This window comes from Triturus cristatus, chromosome 6 (genome assembly GCF_964204655.1).
Source record: "Triturus cristatus chromosome 6, aTriCri1.1, whole genome shotgun sequence".
In the NCBI taxonomy this organism is placed as follows: Eukaryota; Metazoa; Chordata; class Amphibia; order Caudata; family Salamandridae; genus Triturus; species Triturus cristatus.
Genome location: NC_140589.1, coordinates 147556942 through 147577417, shown reverse-complemented (window position 1 = coordinate 147577417; position 20476 = coordinate 147556942). Strand labels below are relative to the sequence as shown.

Genomic DNA, 20476 nt, shown 5'->3' with positions numbered 1-20476 from the left:
AGATTCCACTGACACTAATTTGAAGCACTTCTTTTAGCGCCAGCATGGTTTCAAGGAGAGCCCACTAAAGGTGCACTAATGGAGTGACTCCAGATATTTTATCAGGCAGATCCAAGTGTACACACTTGAAACAGACTTCAAATACAAAAGGAACTGGAGGTGTGTGGCAACATCGTTCCAACTTACCTTTGTTACTGCAGTTTCTGTTCTGAGCAATAACGTTTTCTGGATGTCCCTTATTAAACATCGGCGAGGCTCACTTGAATTTGGTGTCTGAAACATCAAAAGATACTTTAATGTAAGAAATCTGTCAAAAAGGCTGCACCTTAAGAATGTGTACACTACTGCACTATAGATTACCCTGTACCCACATGTTCATAGTGTGTGGTGCTGTCGATGCTCACATGCTCTCGATACTCCTGCCATCTAGTGTTGGGCCAGAACGTGTGCAAATTGTTATTTTTTCTAAGAAGTCTGAGTTACAAGACCTGTTGTAAATTCACAATTGTATATAATGTACAAGCACACTGGCTCCATCTCATCATTTTCTGCTCTGCAGGCAAGAAGCTAAGTGGACTGCAGTGTCGAAGACCATGTGCTGTGCATAGCAAAGGAAGTAAAAAAAGGACATCAAAACATCTGGGACCATTGCAGGCTTTCAGGGAGAAGAGTGGGTGATTGTGATTCTAACACTACATGTAACAATCAGATGGTTACAGGGTAGCATTTTCCAATGTGTAATGTGTGGCTGTAGATGCACATGCTCTGCATAGACTATAAAACCACCCTCTCCACAGCTGTGAAAAGCAAGCAGATGTACATCGGGACGCCAACCTTTTCTGTAGTGAGAGCTACTTCTTTCAGTGAAAATCATTGTGAGCTACTAAAGGCTGAGCAACTTGAAATTGTTTTTAGAGTCCCCCCACATGCCCAGCTTCATTAACTAAAGGGCCTCTACAGAGAAAGAGCTACCCACTTAGTGTATGCAATGCACAACATGGAACCAGAAGACCAAGCATTAGTCCTAGTTTCCCTCTTCAACAAATTGTGTGATCCGGACCTGTGCAGTCACCAGGTAAGTAGACTACAATCCTAAGAAATTATAGGGATCTGTAGAGCTGTGCAAAGCTACCAGCATAGTGAAAACCTTTAACTGCACATCTTTCTCTCATGAAATGTCCTCCATCATACTTCTATGTCCCATAACACAGTAAACACCTCGGTGGTTATCACGCATGACACAAATACTCCCTACATAGGATCACAAAACAATAACACCATTGTAACCACACCCTACATAGCGTAGCTTGCTGCCCATGTAGGTAAGTGCTTCAGTGACCCACAAAGGGATAATAAGCACTATATAAATACTGCAACACAATTATTTTATTACATCATGCCTTTTTGCTCTTTATTATCACACATGACAGCAACTTGAAATGCTTGAGTTGAGTGTGCACTATACAAAAATCTCCCCAGACTATAAAGTTGTACTAATCTATGCCACATGTATGGTACACATGACTGTCTCTTAGTTCATTAATATAGCATTATCGTAAGGGACAGTGGAAGTGCAATTTCTGTTAATGTTTAAAACTATTGCAGCGAAAAATGTCTCAATCCAGTGATATAATTTAATGCTCTGATGAAATGCTTCTACATGTTGGAGAAATAAAAGTTGTGATTTTTTCTTTGTCTTAAAGATACCTTTTTTATATTTTTGTATCACTATTTGTAATATTTATTTTGTAATATTTTTTTTGTATCACTATTTGTAATATTTTCTATCTGTGCTCGTGCAAGAAAGGGGTCATACACCTATGCTAGATTCGGTTCTCAGATTTTCCTCTTCACTGGCCACACAAAAATAGCCAGTACAGGGATAATACATTTTTTTCAAATGGGATTAATTTAAAGTGATGTGTTAAGCTCATCATGCATAAATCTAACACTTTATTTTAAATTGCTCCCATTATTTCATTAACTTGAAGCACAGTTTAACATGGATTTCTTTTTTAAATAAAGTACCTCTTGCAAGTTTTCCCTAGGCACAAACCGGAGGCAGGAAGTTATTTTACATCTCTCTCATTTAATTTAATAAAAAGAAACATAAAATTATGTTCCAGACTCCAGTCTGTGGCCAAGAACAACTTGCAATGTACTTCATTTAAAAATAAAAGATCCCTGTGGAACACTGCATTTTGATGCCTTGAATAAAGCATTACACAGGCATATTTTTTAATATCTCTGCCAAAAAAATCTTATGCTGGCCGTCTAGTTGAGCCTAATGTGGCAAGCTTTTTACCTCCTGCAGTTTGTAGAGAACAGCCCTTCAAGGCCGCCTCTCTGACCGCATAAGTTGCGCAGGATCAAAGAGCAGTGCCAGGCAGCAGCAGGCCAGTGTCGCGGTTCCCGGTGGACAATCCAACACTGCTCATGCTGGTCCGATGTCACCAGCATAGCTCTGCTGCTCCCCAGCTAAGCTTCATAGCCAATGGGAGCAGTTGGTGTGTGTGACAGCAGATAGGAGGCCAAAAAGGCCTAAAAATTTAACAATGACAGGGTACAAAAGTGGGTACTTGAAAGCGCCCGGTTGTGGACCCCAGATGTAGATGTTTGAAAGTGTCCTAAGGAGAACTCGGTCAACTAACGCTTGCTAACATGCTAAAATGTCTACAGTACACAATGTTTGGTGATGACGCAAGACGTTGACTAAGAAGCAACTTTGCAGATATTCATTAAAGAGATTACCCAAAAAGGCTTGAGGGGCCCCTTTCTTGTGTGGAAGAGGGCTTTGAGGTGGCACATGTGGTATGTGCTTGGCCTTAGCATAGCAAATCTGGATGTACTTAACTAGTCTTACGTCTGCTTTAGAGATGTCACAACCACTATGGACTTTGTGACTGATCTTTCTAAAAGGTTTGGTTATGTCAATATAATACCCAACTGCCCTTTTAACAGCCTGCATGTGAAGGGCTCTGTGCTCTCCGGACTTGCTGGAAAATGATGGGCAGCTCAATGGTCTGATTCATGTGAGAAGTGAGAATTTTATGTAGAAACCTGAGGTTGGTATGACAAACTCCTAACTGTGTGAACTTATATGAATGGTTGCTGTACTCTAACAGCCTGCAGTTGATTAATGCATCTGGGGGAGGTGAGAGCGACCCACTTCCAAGACAAGAATTGTACTCCAAATGAGTGCAGAGGTTAAAAGGGAGGGCCCATGAGTTGTGTGAGGACCACATTCAGGTTCCACACAGATTGAGGGTGCTTTTTCAAGCCCCTCAAAGAAGGCTTTAATCGCTGGGACTCTAAAAATAGAGGAGTGTTATCTGTTTGAATGCACACTGAAGCTGCGGCCAAGTGTGATCCTATGGAAGTGTAGGCAAGACCTGCCTGGTTATAGGTGCAAAAGGTAGAACATCTCCAGCACAGAAACCTTAAAGTGGTCCAACTGTTTAAAGATACATAAAAACATGAACATTTTCCACTTTGCTGAGTCAACAGGAGTGAGCAGTGGGCTTATGTGCCTCTTGCTGGACTTCCTCTGGAAGTTCACTGTAGCCAAATTCTAGGAACTCGTGAGCTATATCGGAAGGCTTAGCTGTCTGGGATCTAGTTTTGTAAGCTGACAATGAGGTGGAGTAAGAAAGTCCAGCCTGTTTGAGAGCTTCTCATGGGAATGGACTGACATCTATAGGAGCATTGAATACAGGGCCGTTGTAGGGTAGTGGGGTTCTGTTGCAGTTACCCTCCCCACTTTTTGCAACATTTCTGATGCACTTTGAGTGTGCCCTGCATCCCTGCCAATCAGGTTCCCTGGCCTGTTCTTTTCCCTAAACTCTACCGTTGTTACTGCACCTACCTGTAAGTCCCTTGTAAGAGGTACCTATTTTACCATGGGCATGGTAGCCAGAGAAAGGCCTCTGAGGGCTGCAGCAAGTGTTATGCCACCCTCCGAGACCTCTAACCACAAACATGCACCCCTACCATTGCAGCTAAAAGTGAAGAGTTGACACGGCACACATGCCTGTGTGCCATGCCTACCCAGCACTGCTGGGAGGCATAGGTAAGTCACCCTTAAGGCAGGGTACACTATACCTTAAGTGAGGACCTATCTACAGTAGCAGACAGTCCCCTATAACATCCAAGGCCAGTCTTAGATATTCTAAAAATCCTCTGCTTATGGATGTGCTACATGGCAGTCATGTACATTTTTTAGGACGGTCTTGCTCCAAATAACTTTAAAAGAAGTTAAGAGGGTTAGTCTGATGGCTAGCAGCTCTACGTAGTAATGTGATGCTTCTGGTACTGGAGAGCTTCTGGTGCCTTAGTCATCTCATGGAGGTTAACACCACGAGAGATGAACCAGTGGTGATGGATCACCTGAGGAAGGGGTGGGAGAGGTCTAGAAAGGGCCTGCAGAGCTGGTCGTTATCAAACGCTACATCCTTCTAGTGCACTTCCACAAGTGCCCATTTCTTCAAGAGCTACTCCAGGAGAGAACACATCCAACTTGTAATATCGCAAAAGTGCTTTGCATGAAGCCTTCATCCCCAACAGTTTCATCACTGTTAGAAAGCCATCACCCTTGGTTAGTTGGGTTAAGTTTTCTCTGTTATTGTAACAGTGTGTTTTGAAGTCGGAGAGCTTTAGTTGTTGACTCTGGCTCAGAATGCGGCCTTTTAGAGTCTAATGACCTAGGCGCCATCAAAGCATGAAGCAATTCGGTACCCTTGGATGGAGTCTTTTCTGGTGCAGTCCCAGGACCTTGAATCCGACTCCTGCAAGAGCTGTGTACTGCCTTCATGGAAGGGCATTTCGGGGTCCAAGCTCAACCCAGTGGGCACTGACACAGGGAGTGAGTCTGGTCTTCGGGCCCATGACTGATCTGTTTCACTGAAAACTCTAGGAACTCCACCTCTTCTTCAGCACTGACGGCCTGTGAAAAGATGGTCTCTGGACTCTCCCTTGCTTGGCATACTGGAATGCCAGAGGGAACGCCATTTTCAATGGCACTTGGCAGGTCTTCAGCTAAGAAAATCTCCATGCAGCATTTTATGGTAAGCCCACTTTCTTTCCCTCCGGTAGTGCAGTCTCTTCTTGCAGCAGAACGCACGTCACGCTTCGCAGGAGGTCTACTTATGGTTTGTCAAAAGGCATAGATTGTAAATACTGTGGTCGCTTCAGGGGTATTTGGCTTTAAACCTAGGTCAAAACAGGAAAAGTATGTTTTATACGCTTGCCCTACGTGCATTCGCAAATAAGACACTAAGCTTGTCGAGCATGAAGGCTCAAAAGTGCAGTGCGTCAAAGGTTAACAGTTGGAGAAATTCGGGTCCAAGATGCCACTATTGCAGGCAGAAAGTATCGTCCATACAATAACGTTTTTGTCACAGAGTTTGAAAGGCAAGCACCTAGAAAGGTGAAAACTGGTGTGGAACACGCTGTTCCCAAAGTAGCGTTCCTAAAAGACCGAGCCAGATCACGAAAGAAAACAATCTGAGGAGAAGCCAGTGTGCTGGTGAACGGTGGACCAAGGGTAAAGACTGAATTCTTCAAAGGAAAACAAGTTGCACACGTTCGGGCTCAACACTGGAGGGCAGGAGTATGCAGAGCATGTGTATCCACAGCCACACATGCTACTAACGCACATATACATATGCACACACAGATTGCACCAGTAAGTTTCAGGCACTAAAAGGTGACCACTTAGTGTGCAAAAGCAGATTGTAGTCACTCACTGTCTGGTATCCAAGGGCTCAAGTAAGCTCACTCTGTGCCCCATGCTGTGTGCAATGGTGGGAGGAAACAAAATGGGGGAGATACTGTTGCAGACCAAAAGATGAGGGGTGTGTGTGTGGGTGTGTGTGTGTGTGTGATAAATTGTCAGTGAACATTGTAAAGTTATGGGGGGGGGGACTGCAGACAAGATTAAGGGGTGGTGCAAGAATGAAAAACAAACAAGTCTACTAAAGATGTAAATATCTGTAAAGAGCGTTAGAATTCAAAGACCATGACTACACAAAAACAGGAAAAAACAAAATTAGTGAGTATTATACAATCGCAATCCAAATGTGTTTTGAAATTAGGCTCTTCGACCTACCAATCTCTCCATCACTGGATGTATTGTGCTGCCATATACAAGCACTAATGACTGTTTGTCCGCACAGAATGCTGCTGATAAAACAGAGACTGGTTTTGGTGTGGAGTCGCCATCTTTCCCTGATGTTGCTATCTCAACTACAGAGTTTGACGATAGAGGCTTTTTGCAATACCTAGAGAAGAAAATATAAATGCATCAGGAACATTTCCATGGTACAGACAACTTACTAAATAATGTAAAAGCATAATTAAGGAGTATGTTATTTACCCTGTAAGCATCTATTTGTAGCGGCAGTGCTACAGATTCACATGCTGTGCATACTCCTGCCATCTAGTGTTGGGCCCAGATTCTGCAAGTTGTTTTTCTCCAAGTTTTTATGATCAGAGTTGTGCATCGTTTCTCCACCCCTCGTGGGATTGTGCATGTTCAACCATATACAGAATGAGGATATAGTATGCTAGGTTAGCATTTGCTGTTGAACATGCTGCATTTGTGTATATTCTTACCATCTAATACCTGCAGGGGAGGCAGGAGGGTGCATGTGAATTTGCAGCACTACATGCCATGAAACAAATCTTACATGTTAACATACTTCATTAGTAGCATGTTTTGGTTGCAAACACATGCTATGCATGGATTGTAAAGCAGTACTGCTCTCGATGTGGCTTTAGGCATGAGATGGTGTGTTTATTTGAAATTATTTCTGAAGGACTTTCTCCAACTAGTGCCTTTTGCCTTGCTTACACATCCACACAATGTTTTGTAAATGTATGTGGGTTCATCCATGTTGCTGCTTTGCAAATGTCACTAAGAGGGATACTTCCCCAAAAGGCCATGGTCACTCCTTTCTTCCTTGTCGAATGAGCCCTTGGCATGGCTGTTAAGGAATATGTACTTAACAGTATGCATCTGTTCTTGGCATGTAGAGCTGCAGATCTACACACTATGCATAGATCACCATCTGGTGTTTGGCCCGGATGTTTGCACTTGTTTTTGTCTTGGAAAGTCTTTGGAAGTCACGAGGTAGGCGACTCCTTTGGATCATAGTGCGCATGGGCATCGGCTCCATCCTCAGATTGTTTTTCACCAGAGGGGAAATTGAGTTTTGTAAGAAACAGGAAAGATGCCCATGTAAGCTGTATCTAAATAAGATAATACTGGAACAGATAAAAGGTAGCCGGGGAGGTGGGTGGGCGTGTGTAGATCTGCAGCTCCACATGCCAAGAAGAGATGCATACTGGAAAGTAGCATATTCCGTTCAAGGCATATGAGCTGCAGATTACACACTATGCATACATTGTATAGCAGTATCCCGTCTTAGCGGCGACCACCAATATCTATTGCAGTAGTTTGAAATAGTGTTTTGAGTACAGCCTGGCCCACACTAGCTGGTTGTTTAGTTTGCACACCGACAATAGTGTTTTGTGAATGTGAGCGGTGTAGACCATGTAGCTGCTCTGCAGGTATCGTCTATGGGAATGTTCCCTAAAAATGCCACTGAAGCCTCTATTTTTCGTGTAGAGTGGGCTTTAGGAGGAACACAATGTACGTTTTGCTTTATGGTAACAAATCTGTATGCATTTGACAATCCACCTAGCTAGATTGAGGTGGAAGGGAGAAAAGACCTTAGGGAGGAATTTAGGATTAGTTGGGAGAACAACCTTATTATGGTGCTTCTACAGAAAGGGTTCCTGAAGGGTTAGTGCTTGTAGTTCGCTAACTCTTCGTAGAGAAGTAATGGCTACTAGGAAAGCAGTTTTCCATGTTAAGAATTGTAGCTCACATTTATGTAGAGGTTCAAATGGAAGCCCCATTAGTCTTGTGAGAACGATGTTTAAATTCCACACAGGTGAAGGTGGTACTCTGGGGGGAATTATTCTTTTGAGTCCCTCCATAAAGGCCTTTATGGCAGGTACTCCGAAAAGTGATAGATGACTATTTTGTAGATCTGCTGCTATGGCAGCAAGATGCAGTCTGATAGACGTATTGGCTAAGTTGCATCTTTGGAGGTGTAGTAAGTAGCCTATGATGTGTTGGATAGGCACATCTAGGGGGATCAGTGTTATGACAGTATATTACAAACCGTTTCCACTTGGCTGCATAGCATGCTGTAGTGGTAGGCTGTCTAGCTTCTTTAATGACGTTCATACAGTCAGGAGGAAGGTTAAGGTAACCGAATTCTAGGACTTCAGGAGCCAGATCGCTAAGTTGAGCTGAGCTGGATCTGGGTGTTGGATCTCTCCATGGTTCTGGGTTAAGAGGGGTGGAGAGAGGTGTAATTTTTGGTGCGGAACTACGCAGAGTTCCAGCAATGTGGTGCACCATGGTTGTCTGGCCCAAGCTGGTGCAACTAGGATGAGTGTTAAGGAGTGTTGCTGTAGTTTGCGCACCACTAGTGGAATGAGTGGGAGAAGCGGAAAAGCGTACGCAAATCTGCCTGACCAGTTCATCCATATCGCATTGCCTTTGGACAATGGGTGAGGATACCTGGCGGCGAAGCTTGAGCATTTGGCGTTTTCTTGGGTGGCGAAAAGGTCTCTGTGGTTGCCCCCACATTTGAAAAAACGGTTGAAGAACTTGCGGATGAAGTTCCCACTCGTGGATCTGTTGTGTTTGGCGGCTCAACAGATCAGCTATTGTGTTTTGGACTCCTGGGACATGTTGGGCTAGGAGAAAAATGTTCTGAGGTATAGGCCACCTCCATATGCTCTGTGCGAGTTGAGAGAGCTGCAGAGAGTGTATCCCGCCTTGTTTTTGTATATAATACACGGCTGTCATGTTGTCCGTGCGGACTAAGACAGCTTTGCCTGATATGTGTATTTGAAAAGCTTTTAAGGCTAGGAATATGGCTAGTAACGCCAGGTGGTTGTTGTGGAGTAACTTCTGTTGAGGTGTCCACCTGCCCAGCCGGAGAGCGATGCGTCCGCTGTCATAACTATTTGAGGAATCGGCTCTAGGAACGGTCGCCCTTTGGAAAGGTTCTTGGTGTTCCCCCACTGCGGAGAGCGATGGGTACGAAAGTCTACCAACACCAGATCTGTTAGCGGACCTTGATCCTGGTTCCATTGGCGTGCTAAGCACTCTTGGAGAGGACGCCTCTGGAGTCTTCCATGAGGTACTATGAATATGCAAGAGGCCATCATTCCTATTAGCTGCATGAACACTGGAGCTGGGAGAGAGTGTTGCGGATGGAATTTGGTGAGAAAAGCTTGTATGCTTGCTATCCTGGCGGCACTGGGATAGGCTAGCGCCCTTGAGGTGTCTATTGTAGCACCGAGGTATTGTTGCGTGTGGGACGGTTGCAGGTTGGACTTGGCGTAGTTTATTGTGAACCCCAGGTCGTGAAGTTGTTGAATAGTGGCGGGATTGTGCTGTACACACTGAATGTATGAGCTAGCTTTTATGAGCCAGTCGTCTAGATATGGGAAGACGTGTATGTGCACTTAGGTGTGCTGCCACCACCGCTAGGCACTTAGCAAACACTCGGTGTTGTGGTGACTCCGAATGGGAGTACTGGTAGTGCTGACCGTCCACTACGAATCTGAGATATTTTCTGTGAGCGCTGTGAATGGGAATGTGGAAATAGGCATCCTTGAGATCTAGGGTAGCAAGGCAGTCTCCCTGGGAAAGCAGAGGAAGGACCTGTTCAAGTGTGACCATGTGGAAATGGTCTGAGTGTATGTATAGGTTTAGAGGTCTGAGGTCTAGAATAGGCCTTAGAGAGCCGTCCTTTTTCGGTATGAGAAAATAGAGGGAGTAGACAACCTTATTTTGTTGGTGCAGGGGAACTGGTTCTATTGCACTTTTTTTTGTAGGAGGGAGATTACCTCCTGCTTTAGCAGTAAGATTTTCTTGTGACATTGGACGCTGTTTGGGTAGTATGTTTGGGGAACGAATAGTTTACCTGTCGGTGTAGTTTTGCAGCTTGAAGATCTTTCTGGATTCACTATGCTGTGCATTATTCCGCGGTCTGGTGGTTGGGTCCGGAATCTTAGACTTTCGTTTGTCTTTATTTATTTTTTAGCCCAGGTGGGCATTGACGTCCCACCATTTGGTGTACTTCTCGTGACGTCGGCATGCTTCCTGCGGAAGTCTCACCTTGGGGCGACATCTTCGGGTTCTTTCCCCCCCCTTTTTTTTGAACCCTAGGCATTCTTTAGTATTTTCCTTTTTCAATGTATCCACTTTCAGTATTCTTTTACTCTGTCCTTCCACCTTCCTCTCCTGCCGCATCTTTCTGGCGGAGGTGGGTGGGTCCGCTAGTGAATCCAGAAAGATCTTCAAGCTGCAAAACTACACCGACAGGTAAGAAACTATTCGTTTTGCAGCGTGAATCTTTCTGGATTCACTATGCTGTGCATAGACTTTGTGGCGGTTTGTCATCTTTGTGGCGGCTGGGTGGAAGATGAGTGTTGAATATACGTTGAATATATGTGGAGTGGGCCCGTGCCCCCTCCGTTAGCACTTGCCCTGCCTGTTTGTGGCAGAATTGTATCAGTGCGATCCATCTCGCGATGGTGCTTTTTGTTACTGGTCTACCCAGGAAGCTGGTTGCGAAGGACACAAAAAACTGCTTGGTTTTCCTGTGCTCCTTTGTTCTCTCGATGTAGTGCATCACCGCTCTTCTAGCCTCTAGAGTGTGTAGTGCCCTCTCTGCACTTGTGACTGTGTTTTGAAAGAAACTAGGTATTTGAATAGTTTGGTTCATATGGAATGCTGACACGACCTTAGGCATGAAGTGTGGGTCAGTCCTCATTACGACTCGGTCCTTGTGTATTTGGATGTAGGGCTCTTGCAGCGTTAACGCTTGCAGTTCGCTCACTCTGCGCAGCGAGGTTATTGCTACCAGAAAGGCTGTTTTCATGGTCAGCATTTGTAGTGAGGCCTTGTGGATGGGCTCAAAGGGCACCATCATAAGTTCCGTCAGGACTATGTTGAGGTTCCATGCCGGCGGCAGAATCCTCTTTGGTGGCGCTATCCTTTTTGCCCCTTCCAGGACACTTTACTACTCGTGACGTAAACTTTCTCCCGTCTCACCTCGTGTGTAGGCCACAATCGCCGCTAGGTGGACTCTTAGCGAAGACTAACTTAGCTTGGCTTTTAGTAGATGCGTGAAGTATCTAAGCACTGTTGATTCCCTTGTCAACTTATTTTGCAGTTTTTTTCTGCACCGCAGTGTGAACCTCTTCCATTTTTCCCCATAGCATTTCCGTGTTGTCGGTCTCCTTGCCTCCCGGAGCACTCGCATAGTGCTTTGGGGTAGCTCAAGGTGTGCGAACTCTATGCCGCTAGGCAGAGGCTCTCTGGCTCTGGGTGTAGAACTTCTCCGTTCTGCATGGAGAGTACGTCTTTTCTTTCTGTGAACTTGTGTGGTGGCCCCTGTGCCATTTCCACTATTTGCGAGTACCATGTCTGTCTTGCCCACAGTGGTGCCACTAGGATCAGCTTCATGTTGCTGGTCCTGCACTTGTTGAGTACCCTGTGAATCAGTGGTATCGGTGGAAAAGCGTAGGCAAATGTTCTTGACCAACTTATCCATAGGGCATTCCCGTGGGATAGTTTTCCTGGTTGTCTGGATGCAAAGTTTTGGCATTTTGCATTCAGGTGTGTTGCAAACAAATCTATTGTCGGTGTGCCCCACCTCTTGAACAGTTTTTGCGTTTTCTGCCCATTGAGTTCCCACTCGTGGGATGCTGAAGTCTGCCTGCTGAGCCAGTCTGCTTCTACATTGTCCTTCCCCGGTAGGTGTATGGCCAGCAGGTCTATTTTGAGCGTGATGGCCCATCTCCAAATTTCCTGTGCCAGGTTGGACAAGGAGAACGATTGTGTCCGTCCCTGCTTGTTTATGTAGAACATAGTTGTAGTATTGTAAGTTTGTATCAACACCCTTTGGTTGTACAGTTTTTTTCTGGAAGGCCTTCAGTGCTAGCAGTACGGTCTTTAATTCCAGATAGTTGGTGTCTGACTGCATCTGCTGGAGTCCACAGACCCCTCACTCTGAGCTTGTTCATATGTGCTCCCCATCCTATCTGGGATGCGTCTGTGGTGATGGTCACTGTTGGGCTTGGTGGTGTTAAGGGCTTCCCTATTGTTATGTTCTCCCTGTTCCACCATGCTATCTCTTCTTGCACTGCGTGCGTTACAACCACTAGATCCTCCCAACTTCCGTTTGCTTGTGACCATTGCTGTTGCAGCCATTCCTGGAATGGTCTCATGTGTAGGCGTACATTGAGAACTAGGTGAATGCATGACGCCATCATCCCCATGATCTTGCTCGCTGTTCTCACTGTCAGAGCTCACCCCTTCTGGTAGAGACACGTCTCTTTCAGCAGGGCTAGTGTCCTCTTCTCGCTGGGCATCACCGTTTTCTTTACAGTGTTGATCTGCGCCCCCAGGAAGATCTTCACTTGTTCTGGTTCCGATGATTTCCCCCAGTGTATTGAGAACCCCAGCTTTGTTAGTGTCCTTGTGACACGCTGTGCGTGTTCCTCGCATTTTTCGCGTGAACTTGCCTTTATTAGCCTGTCATCGATACACGTGAATTCCTTCCCTCCGCAGGTACGCTGCTACTGCAGCAAGGCATTTGGTGAAAACCCTTGGTGCAGACTTTAGACCGAATGCCAAGATTGTCATTCTTAGTGATCCTTGTTGATGGTGAACCTTAACAGATTCTTGTGCTGCCTGTTCATTGGGATGTGCAGCTAGGCATCTTTGAGATCCACGGTGGACATGAAGTCTCTGTCTCTAGTTTGTGGGAGTAATTCTTGTAGGGATGTCATTTTGAATTTTTGCGTCCTTACGTACTTGTTTAGGAATCGTAGATCCAGGATGGGTCTTAGTGTTTCGTCCACCTTTGGTACCAGGAAGTAGTTTGAGTACACTCCCTTGTTCCTTTCTTTGAAAGGTACTGGTTCCATGGCCTCCTTTTGGAGTAGCTGTAGTGCTTCCTCTACGAGTTGTGCTAGCTCTAGTCCTGAGTGTTTCCTTTTCTTTGGTTTTTTGTTTGGGGGTCTCCTTTCCAACTCTATGCAGTATCCGTGCTGTATGATGTTGAGTATCCATTTGTCTGTTATTTTTCTCCATTCTTGGAGGAAAAATCTGAGTCTGCCGCCCACCGGTGTTACATGCTCGTAGGAGTTTGGTTCGTGTAACCCTCTTTTGTTGGTTCCTTTGTGCTCTACCCTTGGAGGGATGTTGTGGGTGAGCACACTCCTCCGTGCGAAGTCACTTTGAGGTGCGTTGGTCTCCCCCTCTTTTCTTTGGCCTCGTTCATTCCCCATACTGCGGAAGGACTGGCCCAGAGGCTGGTACTGCCAGTTCTGTTTCTGCTGCCCCTGTTGTCTGTGACCCTCGCCTTGCTGGAATGTTTGATGTGACGTTCCCGGCTGGTTTCCTCCCCTTCCGTAAGGTCTCCGTGTCGGGGTACCTCTTCTCATCCCTCTGAACTGCAGGGCCCCCATGGACCTCGCCGTCTCATTCTCTTTTTTGAGTTGGGTGAGCTTCTCATCGACTGGTACCCCGAACAGCGTTTCTCCGTTGAAGGAATATGCTACTTACCAGTATGCATCTGTTCTTGGCATGTAGAGCTGCAGACTACACACTTTTGCATAGATCGCCATCTGGTGTTGGGCCCGGATGTTTGCAGTTTGTTTTTTCCTTTGGAAAGTCTTTGGAAGTCACGAGGTCGGTGACTCCTCCCTTGGTTCGTATTGCGCATGGGCTTCGGCTCCATCCTCAGATTGTTTTTTCGCCAACAGGGAAAGATGGAGCGTAGTAATAACAGTGAAGAAACCCATGTGTGTTGTATCTAAATAAGATAGACTGGAACAGATACAGGTAGCCGGGGAGGCGGGTGGGCGTGTGTAGATCTGCAGCTCTACATGCCAAGAACAGATGCATACTGGAAAGTAGCATATTCCGCTCGAGGCATATGAGCTGCAGATTACACACTTTTGCATAGACTATATAGCAGTTCCCAACCTTAGCGGCGACCACCAGTATCTGTTGCAGTGGTTTGAAATAGTGTTTTTAGTACAGCCTGGCCCACACTAGCTTGTTGCTTGGTTTGCACATCTACACAGTAATGTTTAGTGAAAGTGTGCGGTGTTGACCATGTAGCTGCCTTGCAGAGATCATCTAATGGGATGTTCCCTAGAAAAGTCATAGAAGCCCCTATCTTTCTTGTAGAGTAGGCTTTAGGGGGAACAGATAGCGTGCCTTTTGCTTTGTGGTAGCAAATCTGTATGCATTTTACAATCCACCTAGCTATCCCTGATTTAGAGATGGGGTTGCCTTTATGAGGTGGAGAGAAAGAGAAACAGTTGCTTTGTCTTTCTGAAAGGTTGTGTTCTCTGGATATAGTAAAGCAAGGCCCTTTTAACATCCAGTGTGTGTAGAGCCCTTTCTGCAACAGTTTGAGGTTGGGAGAAAAAAAACGGTAATTCTACCGATTGGTTTAGATGAAAGGGTGAGATGACTTTGGGTAGGAATTTTGGGTTGGTACGGAGGACAACCTTGTTAGGGTGCATTTGGCGAAAAGGTTCTTGTATAGTAAGTGCTTGCATCTCACTGACCCTTCTAAGGGAGGTGATGGCTACAAGGAAAGCGGTTTTCCATGTGAGGAATTGCAGTTCGCATTTATGCAAAGGTTCGAAAGGCGGTCCCATTAGCCTTGTGAGAACTATATTTAAGTTCCACACAGGTGAGGGTGGCACTCTGGGGGGAATTATTCGTTTGAGGCCTTCCATGAAGGCTTTAATGGCAGGTACTCTGAAAAGTGATAGGTGCTGTCTGTTTTGTAGGTAAGCGGCAATTGCTGCGAGGTGTAGCCGAATGGATGTATATGCTAGGTTACACCTTTGTAGATGGAGCAAGTAGCATATGATGTGCTGTATAGATACTTCTAGAGGGTTGATTGTGTTATGGCAATAAACAACAAATCTTTTCCACTTTGCAGTGTAGCAGGCTCTAGTGGTAGGGCGTCTAGCTTCTCTGATGACGTTCATACAGTCAGGGGGAAGGTTAAGGTATCCGAATTCTAGGATCTCAGGAGCCAGATCGCAAGGTTGGGCTGAGCTGGGTCCGGGTGTCTGATCTCTCCATGGTTCTGGGTTAAGAGGCATGGTGAGAGGTGTAACTTTTGGTGTGGCACTACCGAGAGTTCCAGCAGCGTGGTGTACCACGGTTGTCTGGCCCATGTTGGAGCTACTAGAATCAGTGTGAGGGAGTGCTGTTGTAGCTTTCGCACCACTAATGGAATTCGTGGGAGAGGTGGAAAGGCGTACGCAAATTTGCCTGACCAGTTCATCCATATCACATTGCCTTTGGACAATGGGTGTGGGTATCTGGCGGCGAAGCTTGGGCATTTTTTGTTTTTGTGGGGGGCGAAGAGGTCTATTTGTGGATGCCCCCACATCTGAAAGAATGGGTGAAGAACCTGTGGGTGAAGTTCCCACTCGTGGATCTGCTGCATCTGTCTGCTGAGCAGATCTGCCATGGTGTTTTGGACTCCTGGGACATGTTGGGCTAGGAGAAAGATTTTGTGTGGAATTGCCCATCTCCATATGCTCTGTGCTAGTTGAGAGAGCTGTGGAGAGCGTGTGCCGCCTTGTTTTTGAATGTAGTACATGGCCGTCATGTCTGTGCGAATAAGGACTGCCTTGCCTAAAATCTGTGTCTGAAAGGATTTTAGGGCTAGAAAGATTGCCAGTAACTCCAGATGGTTGATGTGGAGTAACTTTTGTTGCGGCGTCCATGTGCCCTGCACTGTGAGATGTAGTAGATGAGCTCCCCAGCCGGAGAGCGATGCGTCCGTTGTTAGGATTATTTGTGGAACCGGGTCCAGGAACGGTCGACCTCTGGAAAGATTTGTGGTGTTCCACCACTGCAGAGAGCGATGGGTGCGACCGTCTACCAACACCAGATCTGTCAGTTGCCCCTGGGCCTGGTTCGATTGGCGCGCTAAGCACTCTTGGAGTGGACGCATCTGGAGTCTTGCATGAGGCACTATGAAAATGCAAGGGGCCATCATCCCTATCAGTTGCATAAACACTCTTGCTGGGAGGGAGTGTTGAAATATGAATTTTTGACGCAAAGCCTGAATGCTTGCCATCCTGGCCGGATTGGGGTAGGCTATGGCTTTTGAGGTGTCTATGGTGGCACCGAGGTATTGCTTTATGTGGGATGGTGTTAGCTGGGACTTTTGGTGGTTCACCGTGAAGCCTAGTTGGTGAAGTAGTTGGATTGTAGTGGCGGTGAGGTGTACACATTGGTTGTAGGACGCGGCTTTTATCAGCCAGTCGTCCAAATATGGGAAGACGTGAATGTGCTGTCTTCTGAGATGTGCCGCCACTACCGCTAGGCACTTGGTGAACACCCTTGGTGCTGTTGTGACCCCGAATGGGAGCACCTTGAACTGGTAGTGTTGCCCGTCCACTACAAATCTGAGGTACTCTGTGGGCATGGTGTACCGGAATGTGAAAGTATGCGACTTTCAAGTCCAGTGTGGTGAGAAAGTCGTTCTGAGAGAGGAGCGGAAGTACCTGCTGAAGTGTTACCATGTGAAAATGGTCTGAATGTATGTATGTGTTTAGAGGCCGGAGATCTAAGATAGGTCGTAGAGTCTCGTCTTTTTGGTATCAGAAATATAGGGAGTAGACCCCTACATTTTGCTGATCAGTGGGGACCTGTTCTATTGCGTGTTTTTGTAGGAGGGAGATTACCTCCTGTTTTAGTAACGTGGAATGTTCTTGTGACATTGGGCGTTGCCTGGGTGGAATGTGGGGGGGGGGGGGAAGGGGGGGGAATAGATGTGAGTTCCAGGCAGTACCCTGAACGAATAATTTGGGTCACCCATTTGTCTGATGTGATGGACTCCCAGACGTGAAGGAAATTTTGTACTCTGCTCCCGACCGGAGTGGGATGGTCTGGAGGGAGCAGGGGAAAGTCATTGGGTAGGCGGGTGTGGCAGAGCGGGCGGTATTTGTTTTGCCTCTGCCTTTGTTATTGCCTCTATAGCCGCCTCTTTGATAACCCCTTGTGAAGGTGGACTGAGGAGGGGATTTGTAGGACGTGGACGCGCTATCGGAGGAGTAGCCTCTGCCCGTGCCCCGAAAGGAAGAGCGGCGAAAGGAGCGCCTAGGAGGGTGTGACTGTGGGGCTCCCATAGATTTTGCCGTATCTGTGTCTTTCTTCATCTTCTCGAGGGCGTCATCTACCTTTGGACCGAATAAATGTTCTTGGTCAAATGGATGGTTTAATATGGAGGCTTGTACCTCAGGTTTAAAGCCTGAAACTCTCAGCCAAGCGTGGCGACGGAGGACACTAGTGTTAATGGCCCTGGAGGCTGTGTCTGCTGCGTCTAAGGCACAGCGTATAGAGGTATTAGTTATGGTCTTACCCTCTTGAATTAATTCATTGGCCCTATTTTTGTATTTTTCTGGGAGATGGTGCATGATGGTTTCTAGTTCATCATAATGCGCTCTGTCGTATCTGGCCAATAGCGCTTGAATGTTGGTGATACGCCATATATTAGCTGCCTGTGACGCAGTGCGTTTTCCTGACGCGTCCAGGAGCTTTGACTGTCAGGCGGTGGTGCTTCGCCTGACACCTGGGAATTTGATCTCTTCCTTGCAGTGGATACCACTAGGGAATCCAGTGGCGCTGGCCCTTTGATGTATGCAGGATCTGTGGGGGCAGCTTTATACTTTCTCTATGCGTGGGTTTAGGACCCTAGCCCTGACTGGGTCTTTAAAAACCTCTGGCGCATGTTTTATTACCCCTTTGAGCATAGGTAGTATAGCAGTAGACCTATGTGCAGTATCAAAGGTGTCTAGGAGGAAATCTTCCTCTACTGGGTCAGTGTGTAGCTCTACCCTGTGATAATGTGCCGCCCTCTGAAGTAGGTGGTGAAAACCTAATGCGTCTTCTGGTGGAGATGGCCTGGATGGATAAAGGTCATCTTGTGGGACATCTGGAATGTCTGGATTATTATAATCATCCCATGGGTCTGGGGATCCTGTAGGGGTAGGGTCTTGTGGCACATCTGCTGGGTCGTAGTATGGGTCCCCCTGATCATCATGGTCTGGAGACTGGGTCGGAGAGCGATGAGGCAGGGGTGGAGAAGGTGGAGGGGGCGGGGATGGAGAGGGTGGAGGAGGTTGAGGAGGTGGGGAAGGCACTCTGAAAGGTGAGGTAGCACAGTCCTTCCTCTTTGGAGGTGGAGCTGGTGTGTCCAAATGTCTTTTTAGAAGACAGTGCCAAATGTCCAGTTTTTGGATCCTTGGTAAGTGTCTTTTGCAAAGGATCCGGTGTAAATAGTTCTTGCGACACTGGTTGTTCGGTCGGCGCCGAAGTTTTCGGGGCCGATGGCTTTTTAGGCTCGTCTGTGCCGTGCTTTTTTGGAACCTCCGATTTTTTGGTCGGTGCCGAGACAGGCTTCGGCGCGGGAGTGTCGGTGCCGAGGGCCTTATGATGTTTGGTCGGTACCGAGAGGCTGGGTTTCGACATCGAGGTTTTTGGTGCGGAGCTCGTTGTCGAGGTAGAGGCAGATCTCTTCTTCGGTGCCGAAGGGTGTTTTTCGGCACCGCTGGCAGGCTGGCTCGAGCCCGAGCCGCCGGAAGGCTTATTAGGCTTCTTCACCGGGCCCGAAGGTGGGGTGTTCGAATCAGCGTCTTTGGTCTTGCCTAGGCCCGGAGGCGAAGGCGTGACCGAAGCCTTTTTGGGTGTCGGCACGGGAGGGGGTATTTTACTCACGACCCTCTGCGCCGGGGTGATGTCCTCCACATCCAAGTCGTCGGCTTCGGAAGCACTGACTAGGTCCTCTTCGGTGTGCTGCTGTCCCGGAGCTTCGACATCGTCCCCGAAGATGTCGACTGGAACGGAAGTAGAGGAGTGCGCCATTTTTCGCCTGGCCCTTCGATCTCAAATAGTCTTTTTGGATCTAAAAGACTTGCAGGCGGGACAGTCTCGAGCCTCGTGTTCAGGGGAGAGACAGAGGTTGCACACCTCATGAAGATCGGTGTGGGGGAATTTGGACCCACATCGAGGGCACTTCTTAAATGGAGTTCTTTCCATCAGCCGGGACCGGAGCCTGGATAGGCCCGAAGGCCGCCGTCGATGACTGGAATCGAAGGTGTGTCGTAGAAGAAGGTGATTGAGGAGATCAGGATAAGGATCTGAAAAATACCGCAGAGAGCGAGGATTTCGCTTCGATCGTCGAACTGGAATGTTCGGAACCGGAGAGCGAAGTATTACATCCGAGCCCGATGGCGGAAAAAAACAATCTGAGGATGGAGCCGAAGCCCATGCGCAATACGAACCAAGGGAGGAGTCACCGACCCCGTGACTTCCAAAGACTTTCCAAAGGGAAAAACAAACTGCAAACATCCGGGCCCAACACCAGATGGCGATCTATGCAAAAGTGTGTAGTCTGCAGCTCATATGCCTCGAACAGGGGTGTTCAGGATGATGTTCTGTACCTCTTGCTTGAATCCTGAAATTCTGAGCCAGGCCTGTCTCCTTTCAGTGATTCCTATTGCCATCAGTCTGCTTGATGTCTCTGCCCCGTCCAACGCTGTTTTAAGGCATGAATTTGCTATATTCTTCCCCTCTTCCACTAGATGCGTAGCTCTTTGTTGGTATTGGTCGGGGAGATGTTTGATTAGGTCCCCCATTTCGTCCCAATGTTGGTACTGGTGCCTGTTCAGTAGTGCATTGGAGTTTGCCATGCGCCAGTGCATTGCCGCGTTACTCTATTTTTCTGCCAGTGAGGTCCATCCTTCTGCTCTCCGTGTCAGGAGGTGGTCCAGAGGTTGCCGGAACATTGGCCCTTTTTCTGGCTGTAGATGCGATAGAGTCTGCTGTGACAGATCCCTTGATGTATGGAGGGTCCTGGGAGGAGTGTTTATATTTTTTCTCTGTTCTGGGTGTGATGGATCTGCATGTTGCAGGGTCCTGTAACGCCTCCTTCCCCTGGTTCATGACACTCTAAACATGGGGAGGAACTGGCTCCTAGTTTGGATGGGGAGCAGTGTCTCTAGTAAAAAGTCCGCTTTCGGCTTTTCCTCCTCTAGTTTCACACCAAAAGCTGCAGCCGCGCTCTTTACGACCATGTTGTAAGCCCCAATATCATCTGGCGGCGAAGGCCTCGAAGGGTAAGTCTCCACGGGCTTTTCTGGATTTTCGGCGTCGAGGTCCTGCCATTCCAGGTCTTGCGTCGTCGACGGCGCCGAGCCGTAGTTCGATTGCTGTTCCTCCTCCTCTTCTCCCTCATAGTAGAGATCATCTTCCTCTTCTTCTGGAGTTTGACTGCTTTTCGGCGTCAAACTCGTCCTGCTCTTCGACCTCTACGATAACCGTCGGTGGTTTCGT

At 47.1% G+C, this 20476-nt stretch overlaps 1 protein-coding gene across 1 annotated transcript in view; it reads right to left on the bottom strand.

Moving 5' to 3' along the window:
• WDR43 (WD repeat domain 43) overlaps positions 1-20476 on the bottom strand; it is a 366881-nt gene that overhangs the window by 158227 nt on the left and 188178 nt on the right. Inside the window, exons 8-9 of the mRNA XM_085610376.1 lie at positions 6107-6278; positions 187-273 (exon numbers count right to left, since the gene is read on the bottom strand). Coding sequence (XP_085466502.1) covers positions 187-273; positions 6107-6278 — 259 coding nt within the window. The remainder of the gene's footprint in view (positions 1-186; positions 274-6106; positions 6279-20476) is intronic.